The 19,965-nt window shown below is 44.3% G+C and overlaps 1 protein-coding gene across 1 annotated transcript in view; it reads right to left on the bottom strand.

Annotated features, from left to right (window-relative positions):
- The window catches only part of MYBPC3 (myosin binding protein C3), a 156,483-nt gene that overhangs the window by 17,094 nt on the left and 119,424 nt on the right, over nt 1-19,965 (bottom strand). Inside the window, exons 28-29 of the mRNA XM_075927458.1 lie at nt 14,612-14,807; nt 394-533 (exon numbers count right to left, since the gene is read on the bottom strand). Coding sequence (XP_075783573.1) covers nt 394-533; nt 14,612-14,807 — 336 coding nt within the window. The remainder of the gene's footprint in view (nt 1-393; nt 534-14,611; nt 14,808-19,965) is intronic.

Raw genomic sequence — 19,965 nt, 5'->3', positions numbered from 1 at the left:
TTGGGTCTGAGGTAGATTGTGGATTGCATTTAAATTCAAAAAGCGATCTTGTGCTTAAAAAGATTTGAGACCCCGCCTTACAGACAATATTTATATAGAATCATGAGCTTTCGTGGGCAAAACCCACTTCCTCAGATGAGTGGAGAGGAAGAGGTCTGTCTTCCTAAGTCTTCAGACACAGCTTTAATGACCATAATCATCAATGAAATCAACATGACTCTACTCTATTTTAACTCAAGTGCTCAGAACAAGGTAAAAAATCGTATCAGTTGATACACAACCCCTGAAAGTTCTGGTTCAACATCCTATTTTCATGCTCTACCTGGCCCTATTCTCATTCTATCCAATTTCAAGTGAGTTTAGGAATTATCAGCAAGTATCAATGTCTCTCACCATTGTCTTTTTGTCTGCCTTCTGGATTGTGTACCCCAAGATCTGTGCATTGCCATCATCTTGAGGTGGTTTCCACTCCAGAGCGACGTTGAATCCCCACACATCTATGATTTTGACATTCTGAGGTGGACCTGGTTTGTCTACAGAGGAAACAAATCAGACAATCTTAGTTCTCATTTCAGGATCTTTGATTTTCATCATTTCCTTCCAAGTAGGAAAAAAATTGTTACTAAGTTGTATAATTATCCCAAAGTAAAACACCTTTTTTATGGAAAGTTAAAGTTGAAAGTTAAACCATGAAAATAAAAAGTTTACATTATATTTGGAGTTCTGCATACCATTTAGAGACTTCTCAAAAACTTGAACCACCCATGCCTTTACTTATCCCTTGAATCAAACAAGAACTGCTTGTGATGTCGGATGGGTCTTTTTGCCTGTCTTTTATTATACACAGTCTTCTGTGACTAAATTAATCTGTTTTTCAGTAAGAGATCTTATGTGCACTGAGGGAAATGTGTTGAACCACCTAGGCACTGCATCTAGGTTGGGCTAGATAGACTGATAAAGGCAAGACAAGCACTTTATTGGAGAGAATGTTAATGTCATTTCTGTGTGTGTGTGTGCATGTGTGTGCGCGCGCCAGTGTTCTACTTTAATATTGCCCAATCTCTAATCTCCTATCTCTAAGAATATCAGTAAAAAGATGGTGACAAGCCAACTCTAACATCCAAAATCCTTAAATTCCTTGGATCTGTAGATTGGGTCCACACATTTCTTTCAGTGTGAAATTAGAGGATGATGGTGGGTGATGTTTTTTCTTCCAGTGACACAGCTGAGGAATCCCACATGGCTGAGTTTTGCCACTGCTGTTTTACAAAGTCTGTATAAAGCCGGTGAAACATTTTGATATATAGAGGTTACATTGTTATCGGTTTGCAGACTGTACTTAGCTCTATTTTGTGCCTTCAGAAGTATTCAGACATATCCATGCTGTGCCCGGTTAGCCAGACAGTGAGATATGGATGGCTTTAGCTTACTCCAAATAAGACTGAGTTGGTATGGATTGTCAGAGAGAAACATTTTGAGGACAGTTAACCTGTCTCTTGATTGAGGTGTCTTCCCCACCCACTGTTAAACTGATTTATTCTCTTGAGTATGATTTGATTCATCACACTCCCAGCTTTTATCAATGACAACAAATACTGTTTCATCTATGGCTTTATCAAGAGGATAAGTACTTTAATATGATTTTTTCACCATGTGTATGTGTGCCTCTTTGATACCTCTAGGCTTGATGAGTGCAGAATTCTCTTAAGAACTACCCAAGAAGTTTTGACTAGTACAAAGTGTAAAGTTCTCTACTTCTGGTTAAAGTTGAGTGACCGTAAGCATGTTACAACTGTGTGTTTCTCTCTTGCATGGTGGACAGTCACTTCTGGGTGAAATTCAAAATGCTGATTTTCTACAAAGCTTAAGTGGCCCAGGTTCTTGTTATCGAAGAGTGCCCCATTTCATCTTTGCCATCTGTATCACTTCATCTATCTTTCACAGGAATTAAACTTGCAGGAGCAGAAAGCCAGTAGGTCAAGACGTTTTCTCTATAATTTGCTCCTGTTGGAAGTATTTCCAAAGCCCAAACCTGGATTCTTTTAAAATATACAGAACGGTATCAGGCTTTTCAGCTATTACGTCCACTGTTGGTCTCATGGGGAGGTGGTCTATAAGGTGACTCATAAAGGACTAACATGGTCAGTCACACCTTAGACTGGATCATCTGTCTAGAAGTAGACAAAAGAAATGGAAGAAACTGACCTTTATCTTGGAGAGTCCACTATAAACCTCTAATTGATATAAGAACTTAGGTATCATGCAGAAAGAAGGTTTTATTAGTAACCTTCCCCTATTCTATGAACTTGTAGTCCCAAATAATTTCCAAAGTATCCTCAATGAAAACATTACCCAACTGAAGACTCAAGAATGGAAGATTTGGTGAGACTTTGACCTTGTGAACTGGCTTCTGCTGTTGATCAGCCTGGTACCTAAAAGTACCCTTGCAGTCATTCCAGCAGATCGCCATAGTTTTCTGGTAAGATGAAACATGCAGAAAGAAAACAAATGGCACTGACAGAAAACTGGCAGTTAAACTCCAGCACAAGCTGTTTTTCTCTATTGTAATTAATATGTCATCAATTTTACATGTAAGAGCCTGGGGAAATTTCAAGATTATGAACCACCTTGTTAATCCAAACTTCTTCCCTATATCCCAGTAACAAATTCCTTCAGAGCCATCAACATTATATGATCAGGACACCAGCAGTTATTCATAAGTCTAAGTCAGAAAGCACCTTTCCCCTCCCAGTGAATTTAGCTCATTCACATACCAAGAAACTGTAGGACTGCTGCAAGAAATCTGATTCACCACTGATGATTGATCTGTTCTCATCATGTGCTAGTTAAAGACATCTGAGGATGATATAGAGATTGTCAACTCAACACCATCTTTGATGAGAGAAAGCTACCCGGTAAAACATGCCACAGTCTGGCCTATTTACGTTTAACTTTAATTTCACAGATTACTGCTTGTTGACTAACCTCTTTTTTTTTTGGAGCAAATTAAATTAGAAACGAGCTTCAGGCTATCTCCAAATACATCTATCATCAATATCCTGCATCCCTCCCAACTGGGTTTAAGACCAAGTCAGAATCAAGATGGCATTAGTGGGACAGACGGATGATCACCTCCAGCCTATAAACTGCAGAAAGTCTATACTCATGTTTCTGGATCTGTCTTTGGCGTTTTTATACAGAGATCATACTGCTGTCCAGGGGTGCAAGAACAATTTTTATATTGGGGTGCTTATTTATTGAATGAAACTGTAAACCCTGCTTATAATGGAAACCACTTCAAGCCAGGCAGTATGAAAACACTTCCTGCATCCTTAGTTCTCGCACCTTTTCTACTGTCCTGCCTCAGGCTACCTCTACACTACAATAGAAAGTTGACCTAAGCTATTCAATTTCAGCTACATTAGTAACATAGCTGGAATCGACATACCTTAAAGTCAAGTTACTGTAGGCTCTGCACCATTTGGGGTCATCAGGAGAAACTGTCCCATTAACTTCCTGTGCTTTTCTCGTCCAGAGTAGAGTAACAGGATCAATAGGAGAGCAATCTTTAGGTTATATGACAGGTCTTAACTAGATCTGCTAAATTTACTACCTGTGTGTGTATCAGTCTCAAAAACCTTTGTAAAGTGGCAGGAATACATTGTAAGATACTGAATTGGCTTTTATTCCTTCCTTTCAAGACAGTAACAGAGTGTGGTGATTGGAAAACGTCTCTTTTATCTCTGGAGCACTCAGGAAGTCTCATGAAGGTTGATTCTCTTCTCCATCATTCTTAACATGTACACCAGAGTTTTTAAGGGAAATTGAGACATTGTTTTAAATGCCAGCAATATGCAGACAACACTCAGTTTTGAGTTTTCCTTTGCCTCTTGACACACACACAATGATTTTCTAGCTCTCTCACTGCCTTGCTGTAGAAGAGATTAGAATTCTGTCGTACTGTGAATAGAAAAAAATCAGAGGACTGAGTCAATGGTTATTTATTTTAGGAGCTTTCAAATGAAGCCAACTGCTGTTTATCAGTAACACTTCTACACTCTTGAGAGCAGTGTGAAGTGATGATTTGGAATGCACATTCCAGACACAGACATCTAAATTCATTTAAAAAAAAAAGCCTTCTGGAATTTTGGGGAAATGATTGGTGAAAATACAGAACTGTATGTTTGTTTTAGTTTTCATGTAGAACTAGCTGCTACTTCTGCCATATCACAGGATGTTGTGAGGATTAATTCAATGTTGCGAGGTGCTCAGCTACCATAGCTATTCTGACTTTGATTTTTGTAGCCATCTCAAATATCAGATTGGGGGGAGAAGTCACAACTAGTTATGTAATGGTTAAACATTACAACTCTGTGTAATGAATAAAAGTGCCTAAGGATGCAAAGATTAGGACAAAAAACTGACAAAGCCAGAATCGAGATGAATTGGCTGAGTGAAATAAGCCAATAGTGTGGAGCACTGTCTTGTGCAGTTGAAGTCTGTAAGAGAAGATATTCTACAGCAGTGATTCTCACAGTGGGTTTCAGAACTGCTTTGGGAAAGCTGCTAACTGGCTGATGCCATTTTGTTTAAAAGGGTCTGTAGCCACGGAACCTTGTGGCTCCCATTGGCTCCAGTTTGCTGTTTCCAGCTAAGGGGAGCCACGAGAAGCTGTGAAGCCATGGTTGTGGCTCAGATGAGAAAAGTAACATATGTTATCAGAGGTGTTTTAAACAGATGCCTAGAAAATGATGTGCCTTATCAAGCTGTACTCATTCTTTCATGCAATATGCTATGAAGCCCCTTCATACTCTGTGTAGTTTGTAATGTAAGAAAGGCAGAGCACTTAAAGAGAGCAATATACTGCAAGGAGCAATCCTATAGTAAATCAGGGGTCGGCAACTTTTTCAAACCAAAAAGCCAAACTACATCAAAATTCAGAACAAGTGGTCAACAAGGAGTATGCCCGTTTACATGACTGAAAATATACAACTTAATATTATTGATAATTGACATGATGATTAATAATACCATAAATGAAACATTTTACTAACAGACTATTTAATGGGACTTCTGCTGCTGCATCTTTTTGCAGATTTCTTTGAAGTTTACATCATGACTGATCAAATTCAGCTTCATGCACACATTCAGGCTATCTTCTGTCAATCTTATGGCAGGGGGCTTGAGATGTGGGGGTGCAGGAGTCAGGATTAGGGTACACGAGGGGCTCAGGGCAAAGGGTTCAGGTGTATGATTGGTACAGGAATGTTCTGATAGGGGGCTCGGGATGTGGAGGTGCAGGAGTCTGGGCTGGGATATATGAGGGGCACAGGGCAGGGAGTTGGGGTGTGTGGGAGATACAGGAGGCAGGGAAGGGCGCTGGAGGTGGGAAGTAGTGTGTGGGGGGGGACCTGGAGCCGGATTACCTTACCTGGTCGGGGCTGGGCTGCTGCACCGCAGCAGCAGTGGTTGGGCAAGGGGCCAGGCTAGGATTGCTACAGCCAGATTGTGGCCTTCTCTCCTACCTGTGCTGCAGCAGAAGAGGGGTACTGTTATCAGCCCCCACCACCTTCCTGTAGCCAGATAGGGGCCAGACTGCAGGGTCTGCCCCAGGATTGGGGTTGGGGACAGATGGGAGCTGGGGAAGGGCTGAAGCTGTGGCCAGGGCTGCCTGGCTGCTCCCAGAGTAGGGCTGCGTGGTGAGCAGCTGTCCTGTGTGCTGGGTCCATGGTGTGGCTGCTCCTCGGGCTACACCATGGCCCCAGCCCCAGGTACAGCCACACCTTGGTCCTGCTGCAGCTCTGGCACATAGTGCAGCAGGACAATTGGGGATGGCCAAAAGAGCTATATTTGATGCCATACTCAGCCATATTTGACTCGCGAGCCATAGGTTGCCAACCCCTGCAGTAAATTGATGGACAAGATGACCCAACAAGTCTTTTGGGTGTTTGATTCCTACAGATGGGACAGTGTATTCTGCAAGAACATCTGCTCAAAAGTTCTACATGGAAGAACAGAATGGTCATTTATCATTACTAAACACTGCATAGCTAGATACCAATCTGAATTTAGGGAAGGAAAAGCTAGCCTTGAAGATGAGGTTATTATGAATGTTCTGCAATGTTGGGAGCTTTGAAGTGATAGAATGTTCTCTCAGTCTTAAGAACAAGCACTTACTTTTGCATGTGGTATGGTGGGCATGGCCAGGATGGAGGCGACCCTCTGCCATGGGTGGGGACTGTTCCAGCTGGGCAGGAGCACCCACTGTGTTGGGGTGGGGGTGGGGGGAAGCTCCAGCCCGGTAGAGTTGCCAATTATCCAGTAACTGGTAAGAATCAGCCAAATGAGGCATTGTGAAATGTTAAAGGACAGAGACTTTGTGGATTGTTCCCCTGAACACCCATGAAGCGGGATGTGCTTGAGGATTGTCCCATAAGCTCAAACTGTGAAGGAAGGGAATCAAAATCCTTGACAAAAAGAAACTGCTTCATCACCCCAATCCTTGAAAGGTAAGAGTATGAAGCTATAGGCATTAATCCCTTAGCAAGTAGACATCTGTCAAGGAAACTTAAGTGATTTATCAAAGGATCATTGTTGATGTATTGGTTCTCTGACAGCCAGGTTGGGCTCTCACCTTTCAGTTGACCTGTTCATGATGTAATGCAGCAACTGCAGTGCTGCTGTCAATAAAAAACAGCCTGTCTGTTTCTCCCACATTTCTCTCCTGCCAAGAACATACAAATCTGGAGAGCAGAAGATGTTTACAGAAGTGAAGTAGGACAGCTCTGATGAATGAGGGGCAAAGTCAATAATTAAAGTGCATGCTTTGGCTGCAGAAGATTCTGTAAATATCTAAGCCCTTTAAGTTATCAGTGGGAGATTAACTTGAAATTTATTTAATGTGACAAAGCTATCCATCCACCTAAGAATTTAGAAAGCTAGTACATCTTAATAAGTGAAATAAGATTACTCAAACTTTGTCAGCCATTAGTTTTCTGTGGGAAGCGTGCGTGCGTGCGTGTGTGTGTGAGTGAGAGAGAGAGTGAGAGAGAGAGAGAGAGAGAGAGAAAATATAGTCATTTTTACAATATGAGAGGTACCAAACATTGAAAGGAAAATACTTAACATAGTGGTAAAGAACCAGAGCGTGCCTTTGTCCTCTGTCAAGAAACATTAGGTGCTTGTTATAGCCATCTTTATCCTGTATATCTTAAACTTTAAACATTTAAATAGTATTCAATAAGCTCCATATTATCAGTTCTAAAGTGTCAGAATTATATGAATACATTTCAGTAAAATTACACATTCCCAGCAAGATATTGACAAATTGGAGGAAACTTGAGGAGAACAAAAATGATTAGGTCTGAAGGAAGTGATTTAACTTTGCTTCCTAAAAGAACAAAATACATACAATATGACTAAGCAATGTTTTATCTTTTAAATATTTGTGGATGGTTAGCACCAAAGATGAAAAAATTATTGGTATTAGTGTGGTATGTCCTGTGGTTGTTGGTAAGAATCATCTTGAGGTTAGGTGGTTGTCTAACATCAAGATGATTCTTACCAACAACCACAGGACATACCACACTAATACCAACCCTGGTACCTTCCCTTGCAACAAACCCCGTTGCCAGCTTTGTCCACATATTCATTCTGCTGATACCATTATTGGACCTAAGTGAGTTATAAGATCAAGAACGCATATTCCTGCGCATCCAGAAATATAATTTATGCTATCATGTGCCGAAAGTGTCCGTCTGCTATGTACATTGGACAAACATCTCAGACACTTCGCCAAAGGATTAATGCCCACAAAACAGATATCAGACAGGATCACAAAGAAAAAACAGTTTCTTGCCATTTCAACCAGAAAGGACACTGTCTCAACGACTTAACTACCTGCATTCTGCTACAAAGACCTTTTACATCTGCACTTGAAAGGGAATCCTCTGAACTGTCATTCATGCTAAAATTCGACACTCTCCGGCGGGGGGGGGGGGGGTGTTGAACAAAGACACCAACTACCTTACCCCTTACAAAGATAGCTTCCCCAATTATCACCTCTAATACCATTAGCTCACAGACATCTACCTTTCCCCACTTCTAATATCATTAACTCAGACATTTACCTTCCTTCCCCCCCCCCCCGCATCCCCCTTCTGTTCTGAAATGTGATTTGTCCTTTTCATATGTGTTCATTTTTTTTAATTGTATCCTTTGGTATATATGGTTGTGACTATTTTCTTCCACTATTTGATCTGAGGAAGTGGGTCTGGCCCACGAAAGCTCATCATCTAATAAACCATCTTGTTAATCTTTAAAGTGCTACATAGTCCTGCATTTTGCTTCAGCTACACCAGACTAACATGGCTACATTTCTATTACAGTTCCAATTAGGTGAGTCATAAGCCTTACCCAGGAGGAGGGATCAAAGTCAATGACTTCCTGACTGGAGCACTTGTTTTGCCGAGACCTCATATTAACTGGATTGATACATGATGGTGTAGTGCGACATGAAGGTATGGATGAAAGACCATGTGGTCTATAGATGTCCTAGAAAGGACATGAGCCAGGAAAGCAGCCAAGGTGGCCTGCACCCATATGGAGTACGCTGGGGAACCTTGGCTAAGTCATAGTGCTTCCGAAAACATGCCGTGATCCAAGAGGAGATACACTGTGATGATACTGGCAGCCCTTTCATATTGTTAGCCACTGCCACAAAGAGCTGTGAAGATTTGCAGAAGCATTTAGTATGGTCAGTGTAGAAGGCAGGGACTGTTCTGACATGGAGGGGAGTACAGCTTTTGCTCTCATGGGCTCTTGTTGGGCTTTGGGTAAAAAACTGGCAGGAATATGTCTTGGCTGGTATGGAAAGCCAGGTGAGGTCTAAGCTGTACTTTGTCCTTATTAAAGATCATGTAGGGAAGCTCGAGTGTTAACACATGCCAAAGTGATGGCTACCAGAAAAGTCACTTTCCGTGAGAGGTACAGGAGGGAAGACATGGCTAAAAGTTTGAAAGGATGCCCCAAAAGCATGGAGAGGACCAGGTTAAGATCCCAAACAGGGATCAGGCACTTGACCAGTGGATAGAGTCTGTCCATACTCTTAAGGAAGCACCCAACCAGGGGGCTCATGAAGACAGAGCAACTTGCCTCTCCCCGATGGAATGCCAATATGGCCACTGGGTTCACATATTGTTGTGAGACCCTACAGTTCAAAGGACATGAGGTATTCAAGCACCTGAGGGAGAGAGGCAAATGTGGAGGCCAGACTGTGTTGAGAGCACTAGCTTGAAAGTTGTTTTCATTGTCTAGGTATATGTCTGGTAGAGGGCTTCCTGCTGCTGATTAGGACATGCTGGACTTGTTCTGAGCATGCTTGCTTAGCCAGGTTCAGTCATGCAGCCTATACTCCATGAAAGGGAGGGAACAAAGATTCGGGTGGTGGAGGCAACTATTGTCCTGTGTGATGAGGTCCGGGAGGAAAGCTAGTGAGGCAGGTGATTGAACTGACAGTTCCAGCAGTGTGGGTTACCAGTGCCGGTGGGCCCAGGAAAGATGATGTCCTTGCAAATTTTGAGAAGCACTTCGTGGGCCAGTGGGAATGATGGGAATGCATACAACAGTCTTTTCTGCAATGGGATCAGGAATGTGTCTGCCAGTGACCCAAACTGAGGTTCCAGAAGGAGCAAAACTGTGAGCACTTTCAGTTATCTTGGGTTGCAAAGCAGTCTAACTGGAGAACCTCTACCTCTGGAAAATAGCGGGGATGCCATCTGGTTGGATCAACCACTGGTGGGAAATGAAGTTCCAGCTGAGATGGTCTGCTAGCCGATTCTGGACCCCTAGGAGGTATGATGACCCCAGATGTATAGAATGGGCTATGCAAAGCTTCCACAACTGAAAAGCTTTCTGGGCTCCACCTGGCTTGTTGATATAGTACATGGAGGTCTTGTTCATCATAATTACCACACTTCACCCTCAAAGGTGAGACAGAAATGCTTGATGCATAAGGCGGATGGCCTGGAGCCTGTGAACACTGCTGTAGAGAGACAATTCCTCCACTGTCCCCATTGCCTAGACGGTGAAATCTCCAAGGTGAGCCTCCCAGCTCAAAGCGGAAAGCCTCTGTGATGAGGGCAGTCATAAGCTCTGGAGCATGGAAGGGGACTCTGACCTTCACTGACTGTGGGTCCAGCCACCCCTGGAGTGCATGGATAATGTGGTGAGGGATTGTCAACACCATGTTGATGCTATCACGGGCTGGGCAATACACTGATTTGAATCATGATTGCAGCAGCCGGAGATGGAGCCTGGCAAACAGAACAACATACGTGCAAGCAACCATGTGGCCCAGGAATTAGAGGCACATTCTGGCAGTGGTGATAGGGAAATCTATGACACTGTAACAGTTGGTTATTGCAACCAAACTCTGCTTTGGCAGAAACACCAGAGCCTCAGTGGCATCCAGAACTGCCCCCCATGACCTTGATCCTTTGTGTGGATGTGAGGGTCAATTTTCTAGGGTTGAGCAGATGGCCTATTCGTGTGAGTGTGGTCTGGGTGAGGCCCACCTGAGCCACCACCTGCTGTCAGAACCAGCCCCTTAGAAGCTAATCATTCAGATAAGGGTAAACCTGGACACCATGATGGCAGAAGAAGGCAGACATCACTGTCATACATTTGGTAAAAGTATAGGACACTGTGGACAGTTCAAAGGGAAGGACCATAAACTGGAAGTGAGCCTCCCTTATATAAAATGGAGATATCCCTGGTGAGAAGGCTTGATTGCAATGTGAAAATCAAGAGTGGTGTACTGGATCTAAGGAGGGAAGGATGAAGTTCAGGAAGACCATATGAAACTTGTGGTTGCAGACCAACTTGTTGAGTGCCCTGAGATCCAGAATCAGCCTGAGGCCTCCCTTTGCTTTCAGAATAAGGAATTAGTCGGACTAGAAACCCCAGGCTTTGAACTTGAGGAACTTCCTCCACTGCCCCTAGATCCAGGAGTGTTTGCACATCTCAAAGCAGAAGCTGTTTGTGAGAAGAATCCTTGAAGAGGGATGAACAGAAGGCAGCAGATGGGATAGATTATCTCAGGACTCAACAGTCTGAAGTAATGTTGGCCCAGGCATGCTGGAAAGGGGACAGATGGTTCAGGAAAGGTGAGGAAGGATCTAGTACTGTAGGTGCTCTGTGCTTGGGCAAACCTTCAAAAGGGCTGCTTGGAGCCCAAGGAGGACTTCACTCGACCCTAGTTATTGCCGGAAGAGTCAAGACGATTTCCTATGGGAATAGTGAAGGCGATGATGGGAAAACTCAGATTTGGTCTGAGTGGGGAAGGACTCTTGGAGGACTGTGGCTTAAAAGCCTTGCGCTACATTGCTGCGGTGTTCATGCATAAGAACTTCATAGTGTTCTAGGAGTTCTTGAGGCTTTGCAGTCGAAAGTTAGTTTGCTCTGCAAAGAGGCCAACTCCACCAAATTGGAGGTCTTGAATTATCTGTTGGACCTCCGAGAGGAGCCCCAAGGGCTGGAGCCAGGTATTTCTGTGCATAGTGATCCTCAGTGGTATGACATACACCTCAGAATCTGCCATGTCCTAAGATGTCTGGTGGTAGGTCTGGGCCACTGCTTTACCATCCTGTATGAGGGCAGCAAACTCATCCCATGACTCCTGTGGCAACAGTTATTAGAACTTGAGGAGAGACGCTCAGAGGTTATATATACTCAAGATAGTTTGCTGGTTTGCTATTCTGAGTAGCAAGTTCCCCAGGAAATTAACTTGTGTCCAAGTAAGTTGAGGCACTTAGCATCCCTCAACTTATGCTTTGGGACCATATGACCATGCTTCTCCTTCTCGTTCACTGCCTCCACCATGAATAAACATAGTAAACGGCCTTTCAAAGTCCTTTCCACTGCACCCCTTTCGCTGTGGGAGAGATAGAGGCCAAGGTTTGCCAGATGGTGTTTGTTGAAGACTGGATTGTTTCTATAATGGGGAGCGCCACCTTGGAAGAGACTTCTGGAGACAATGTGTCAACCATAGGTACGTCCTGCTCAGCCATCTCCTCCACCTGTAGATTAAGGCTCAGGGCCACATTGTGGAGGATGTCTTCCAATGCACTATAATTCATGGGTGGAGAGCCAGCACCTAATATTCCCATCATTGCCTCATCTGGGGAGGCCAAAGGCAGGCTCAGATCCTGAGCAACCCCGAACGGGGACAAAGTTGAGGCCAGAGGGGCCTCCTGGGAGGTGGACAGTGGCAAGATGGGTGGCATCATGTTGTGCATCTTGCTTTTGGGACCTGGGATTCTGTGGGGTCTGAGGTGAGGCAAACACGATCCAGGATTGGTGTCAAGGTGAAAAGTGATGGCTCTGAGCAGGATGCTGGCTAACATATGACCTAGATCTTGAAGGATGCCGCAATATGGCTTGGTGCCAGGAGCACAGGGATTGCCCTGATCATCTAGGTGACTCTGAGCCAGACCAGGATCAGCTCACCACAGACTTTCTTATGTGTGAAAGGCTCTGAGAGGACCAACTATGAGACCGGTGCCATGAGTCAGACCAGCAGCACTCATGGGAGCAGGACTGGAATGCTGAGCAGAGCTGGGACTCTGAGCAGAGGGGTGCTATGACTAGAGCAGATGGACCCAATATAGCTGGCATTCCCCACGAGGACAACTGGTAAGGTGGGTGAAGTGGCCTATCCCTGGCAAGGGATGGAGTCATTTCAATGAGGCCCTGAGCAGCCTCAGAGGTCTCCACAGTGGAAGATGGGCTGATGACCATCGCTTCTGAGCTCAGAGTCAAGGAGGATAAGACTCAGAGCTCTAGAAGATCCCTTGTGCCCTGGGATCAAGATCCTGCTGGACCTTTTGGTATGGTGGTTAAGGTCAAAGTTGAGAGTTTTGCTGGTGCCCAGAATGAAGATTTGACCCTCTAGAAGACTTCACTGAGGAGTGCAACTGGTGCCAGGATGTCATAGCCTTCAGTGAACACTGGTGCTGGGATGACTCTGTCTTCGGTGCTGACTCTGGGACTGGAGATGGGACACTACTCACTGAAGTGCTCAGTGCCAGGTCCTGCCGCTGAGAGTGAAGAGTGGATTCCATTAGGAGCTGCTTTAGGTGAAAATCCTACTCCTTTATGGTCTGGTTTAAAAGCCTTTCAGATCCTGCATCTGTCTGTCTGATGAGCTTCCCTCAGGCACCGGAGACATGAGTCGTGAAGGTCACTTGTAGGCATTGATTTCAACAGGAACTGCAAGATTTGAAGCTGTGGGACACCTGGGCTATGTCTACACTTGGCTGCTATGCCAATTATTTTCAGGAATAACAGCATTGCGCAAGAGGGTTTTTCTTGCGCAAGAAGGGGCAGTGTAGAAGCTCCTTCTGGCGCAAGAGCCTCTTCTGCAAAAATGGCGGCTCATTAGGCATGCAAATGAGGCTCGGCGATATTCCACGCTTAGCTTCATTTGCATTTTTCTCGTACAAGAAGCCGCGGGTGTAGACATAGCCCTGCAGTCCCTAAGGGAACACAGACTGGAAGAGAAAGCCACTCTGCTAACAAAACACTGACTTCTAATGATCAACTATCAACAAATGAACTATAAACACTAGTGACACGTGGCACTTGCAATGGAATGTGGCTCTGTTGCAACAGTTGTGGCTGGCGGTAAAAAGGAACTGAGGGGTAGTTGGGTCAGCAGGATATACATTTCTGGATTCATATTTCCTACGCACCACATCTGGGATCAATACTTTCTACTTCTGTAAAAGATACACACAATTCCTTGCTTAAAGTTGTAGTTATGTTACTGAAAAATACTACTTTAAGTTAAATGATGTTAAGCGAATCCAATTTCCCCATAAAATTAATGTAAATACAAGGGGTTAGGTTCTAGTGAATTTTTTTTCAGCAGACAAAAGGCAGTATATACATATACAGTATAAGTTTTAAATAATTTTTAACAATTTAATTTTGTACAAAGCAATGAATATTGTGAAGTTTGGTTGAGGTGCTGGAGTCAAGAGTGTGGAATATTTCTCAGGGAATGCCTTGCTACTAAATGATGAAGTGGCACTTGGCTGAGCCCTCAAAAGTTTACATGTTGTTAATGAAGCCTAATAATAGACACATGGCAGTGGCTGCAAACACTTCCTTGCAGAAATGGGGTATGGAGTGGGAGCCGAGATGTAGGAGGGGAGAGGACATCCTAACATCAGCATATCCCCCTTCCCCTCCTCCACCCTGCACAGCAAGCAGGAGGCTCTAGGGAGCAGATCCAAGGCAGAGGGCAGGAGCAGCACATGGGGGGAAGTATGGACAGCTGAAAGGCAGCTACCCAGCTGGATATCTCATTGGGGGGCTGCCAGCCAACCCTGATTCCAAACTCAAAAAGACAGGATTTCCAGAAAATCCTGCAACTAGTGGACAAAGCAGGCAGCCAAATGACATTATAAGGGAGCATTGCACAACTTTAAACAAGCATGTGCTCTAATAGATAAGCAACATAACAATGAAGCAACGGTTAATCAGGGCAACGTCAAGTGAGAAGTTACTGTACTAATTTCTTCTAGTTCTAGAGTCAGTAATTTCTTACCCATTATCTGAATGGTAACAGCAACCTTATCATTCATGTTGTCTATTTGTACTTCCACTTCATATGTCCCGGAGTGGTGATGCTCAGCTTTTCGGATGAACAAGATAGTATCTGTGGTGCTATTCCGAATTCCCACATCTTTGAAATCTAGTGTATGACCATCTTTTACCCAAGTGACTTTGGGTCTAGGTTTGCCCTGCAGGAAGAAAAGAGCATGTTTATTCTGGACAACAGATTTGCTTTCTTCAGGGGTTTTCTCTATAAAACTAGACAGATTAATTTCAGATGCAGTACTGAATGCTTAACATATGACTCCTTGACTGCTTTCACATTTCCCGGACCTCTCCAGATATTTCTCTCCCATCATCATGGATCAATATTACCATGTTTTGATTAGGCAATGTAAATACCACATCCCCATTTTGAAAAAAAGTAATTCTGGGAAGTAAACACTCTGACAAAAGGCTGGTGTTATCTTCTTCTTTGACATTCATTAGAAGAGCTAGTTATCTCAATGCTCCTTTGTTTGGGAGGATGAGCAAATTGAGAGCACATGGAAGATGAAAACAGAAACCTGATTGTTTTCTTTTGAGACTGTTACTCCAGCTACCATTCTTCCTGCCAGTCCCTGACTTCTTTCTCCAGTCGTTTTCAAGGCCTTTCAGAAGATCATGCCCAGAACTGAAGAGGCCTTGGATTTAGAATTTTGTAGTTCAGGAGAAATACTGTTTGATATACTCCATTCCAAACAGGCAGAATAACTGTGGCCATAAATGAAGACATTTTGGAGCCAGTTAAAGTTCTACAACTCACATCACCCTTAATACCAGCCACTTCCAAGACAGCTGATATTTAGCCTCTTACAAGTGCTTTGGATGCTGTTTAAATCCTACACTGGGCTTATTCTTGTTTGAGCGGACTAAGAAACATACAGTTTGGTCCTCCAGAGTATATCCTCAGCAATAAAGATTCCAGGTTACTAGAACTTCTGGGCAGGAATTAGGGACGTAATAGTGTAGTCGATTAAGCAATTAACTGATAAGCACAGGTGGTGCTTATCAGTTAATGTTATTGGCTACTCTGCAAGCTGGCTAACAGGTTGTCTCAATCCTGGCTTGAGCCGGGTCCTAGCCTCAACCTCCACTGCGACTCTGCATTAATTTATTGCAAGGGCTACAAAGTCATGCGCATCCCTGGGAGGCTGCACCAAGTAAGTACACCCCCATTGCCCAGACCCCACAGCCCCAGCCAGCTCCGGCACCCTGCCTCCCACCCAGACCCTCCCACCCCCAGCATGCTTCTGCACCCTAACATGCTTGCAGACACCCCAGTTTCCAGTCTGGTCCTACATCCCCTCTGTTTTCCTGCAACCTACTTCCCACACAGACTCCCACCCCCAGCCCACTCGTGCACCCTACCTCCCACCCCCATCTTTCTCTTGCACCCTACCTCCTACCCAGACACCCACTCCAATCTCTAGCCTCCCCTTGCACCCTACCTCCTGCCTAGCCCTTCCAACCACAGCCTGCTCCTGCACCCCCTCTTTTTCTGCACCCTACCTTCTGCCCAGTCTGCTTCTACCACCCTTTCTTCTTCTGCACTATACTTCCCACCCAGACCCACACTCCTAATCTCCAGCCTGCTTCTGCCTCCTACCCAGTCATTCCAGCCCACTGCTGCACCCCTCCACTCCTGCACCCCACCTTCTGCCCATACCCCACATGCTCACTCTGCTCCTGCACTCTCCCTCCTCTCCTGCACCCTACCTCTTGCCCAGCCCTTCTACCCTGAGCCCGCTCCTGCACCCTCCCTCTCACCAAGACTCCACACCCCAGAGTCTAGGGGGGCACCCAAAATCTACTAGCTTAGGTCCTCCTAGGTTCTGATGTGCAAGAAGAATGTTGGAGGCCAAATCAGTGAAGTTGGAGAGGTTTGTTTGTTTTTGCTGCTCACTGTTGTGTGGCCTCCAACTGATTTTTCTGAGAGTTAGTGGCCCCTGACCCAAAAAAGGTTCCCTGCCTCTGATTTAGACCTTGGTTCAGGGTGTCAAATTTACATATGAATTCCAGCTCAGTAGTTTGTTTGCAGTCTGTTCACACATCTGCCCTAGTGACACTATCACAGGACTTAACCACATCAGCTATACCATCTATTAATGTAATATATGCCATCTTGTGCCAACAATGCCCCTCTGCCATGTACATCAAAGAAACTAGACTATCTCTATGCAAAAGAATAAATGGACACAAATCAGATATCAAGAATGACAACATCCAAAAGCCAGTGGAGGGAGGGGGGCATTTTAACCTCTCTGGGAAAACAGTTTCAGAGACTTGCAAGTTACCATTTTCAGACAGAAAAACTTCAAAAACAGACTACTGAGAGAAACTGCAGAGCTGGCATTCATATGCAAAGTTGACACCCTGAACACATGGAGTGGTTCTCTCATTACAATAAGTAACTTCACATTCAGGTATTCTCACTGTTGTTGTAGATGAGCCACATCCATTCTGATTTAATTAGCACTGATCTCAGTCTCATCTCTATATCCTTTTTTTTCTGTCTGTCTTTTTCTTGTCAGCATCTGAGGAAATGATTGTAGTTTACAAAATCTTGTACTCTAATACCCTAATAAATTTGTTAGTCTTTAAAATGCCACCGGACTCCTTGTTATTTTTGCTGAATCAGATTAACATGGCTAACTCTCTTAAGGCAGAAAGAATCCTCTGTACACTAGGGATGTTAAATAGCATGCAATTGAATAGTCATGTAACCGTACAAAATGTTATCAGTTTCACAACTATTCAATAGCCCCCAGAGGCAGGGCCCACATCCAGTGTACTCCCGGCCCCACTCGCTGGGATCCCCCTTCTAGCCCGCGCTGCTGCCTCAGCAGGTGGGTCCAGCACACATAGAGATCCACCTTAAAGGCACCACAGGCACCAACTCCCCTGCCCCGTTTGTTTCTTCTGATAGAGTCCATGCCTCAGAGGTCCAGAACCTTTGAGTATAGAGTAGGGATGTCCACGTGAAGCTGACTACACCAGCGGTTCTCAAACTTTTTGGGCTCCGGAGCCCTTTACATGTGTAAAAATTTATGTAGAGCCCCAGCGGTCCACTGATTGTATGTGTTGTACTTATGCAGAGCCTTAGCAGTCCATTGATTGTATGTGTTGTACCCAGGGCCGGCCTGAGCCATTTTGGTGCCCCGGGTGCACGGCGCATGCGCGGGGCCGCCCAGCCACTGCTGCTGGCGTGCGCACCGGTGGCTGTGCAGGGCCCCGCGGCCATGGGGGGAAGGACGCTGCTGGCCGGTGCCAGGGGAATCGGGGAGGGGCCAGCGCTGTGGGAGCCGGGCATGTGGCGCCTGATGGCAGCTATAAGGGACGCCGCATGCCCCTTACAGCTGCCATCAGGTGCCCCCCCCCATTGGTTGGCGCCCCGGGCAGCTGCCCGGCTTGCCCACCCCTCAATCTGGTCCTGGTTGTACCTTTCAATGTTTCCAGTTTGTCAACCTCGCAGAGCCCCTGGAGATGTCTCACAGAGCCCGGGGGCTCTGCGGAGCACAGTTTGAGAAACACTGGACTACATGATTAACAGCTGATTTTAGGCTTATTGGTTAATCCTGTCAACTACATGTACACACCCCTCCCCCAATTGTCTGACAGGAGTGTGTGTAGTCAACAGGATTAACCGATAAGCCTAGTCTTGTCAGTTAATTGTGTAGTCGGCTACACATTGACATCCCTACTCTACACTCTAAGGTTCTAAACCTCAGAGCAATCCAATTTAATGTGCTAGTTTTTCTTTTCACGGTTTAATTTTATCATGCTGAATATCTTCACATATAACACCACTGCCATGTTTTATGTCAGCTGACAAGGTGGGGACCTTTAACCTTTATTCCACAGATAGGGCATGTTTCACATTTATCTATTTGCCATCAATCAAAATTAGAAATGCAAGTTTTTTGCTCCAAAGGAAGTATAAAACCCCTGAATGTCTCTCAGATGCCTTCCTTAGAGGTTGGTCCCAGTGTCTTCGGTGTGCATTGCACCTCATATCTCTGGTAATCTGCCAGAAGCAGATAAAACTTTGCCATATGATAATATTAATAGTTTGTACTGGGAGAGATAGGCCCAGTAAATCCAGGAATCAAAACTGTCAGTAGCCCTTCCTGTCCCCTACCAGATATTATGGATCTTCTGTCACCTCTTTAACGCAAAATGTTTGCCACTGTCAGCTTGGATGCTGATTGTCTGCGCATGCCAGACAAGAGCTGTGCTGAGGATGTCTGCAAGATTCTAGCATAAAGTCACCAACTAGTTTGGTTTACAGTATGAGTTGGGAGAAATTTCTAGGCTCTTACAGGTATATATTCTTTTCATGACAAACAGAATAGTTAAAGCACCTATCTCAGTCATTCAGGAAGAACTAAATATTCAGTTGGGTAGAAATCATGTTGGATTTGTCAGGGCATTATGCTTTGTTATAATTTTTTGACCAAAACTGACTCTGGGTGACAATCACAAAGGCACCCTTTTTGCCTCGTTTTCTCTTTGTTATAATGTGAGGATTCTATTATTTAATCATCTCACAAGGAAATTGTGGCTAAAAAGATTTCAAAACGATGACTTATGTAAAGAAAGTTATTACTTTAAGGAAAAAATTACCTTTTGGACTGAAACATCTCCTGTTTATTTATGAAAACATTTAGGTCCAGGTTCTTGATCAATTTTTCCAGACTGTTTGCAAAAAGATATATTTCAAAGGCACTAGAGAAAGCAGAAGATCTGTCCCTTCATTTTTTCGGTAAAGAACCACCATGAGAAAATTTAGCAACTTTTTCTGAAAGCTATACCTAGCTCAAAATAGAAACTTACTATGAAAGTGTCCTCTTAGTCATAAATCTAGCTTAATGATTGCTGTAGTTATAGTTTGGTTGAGTAAGCACTTTTATTATAATTCCTTATTTAAGATGCTGTAGTGACTAATGAAATAGAGCAAGTGTTTGCAGTATTGGTTTTCATATCCTGATACTCTTATTTATAGACTGTGAAAAGTATGAACCATAGAAAGCATGTTCCTAATTCATAACCAGAGGATTGGATTTCTGTAATGAGCAATATCTAATCTTGGAGGGAACAGTCAAAGGCAGAGTAGGTGGATGGCGCACCAGAAGAGACTAATTGATTTTATTGGTGGAAGAGACAGAAATGGTTTTTTTCCAACATTTTTTAGACACTTGGGCTATGTCTACTTTGCAGGCTTCTTGCGCAAGAATGGCCATTCTTGCTCAAAAACTTGCAGAGCGTCTACACTGCAAGCGTGATCTTGCGCAAGTAAATGTACAG

This window comes from Pelodiscus sinensis, chromosome 4 (genome assembly GCF_049634645.1).
Source record: "Pelodiscus sinensis isolate JC-2024 chromosome 4, ASM4963464v1, whole genome shotgun sequence".
Lineage (NCBI taxonomy): Eukaryota > Metazoa > Chordata > Testudines > Trionychidae > Pelodiscus > Pelodiscus sinensis.
The sequence above is the reverse complement of the archived record's forward strand: the minus strand, read 5'-3'. Positions and strand labels throughout refer to the sequence as shown.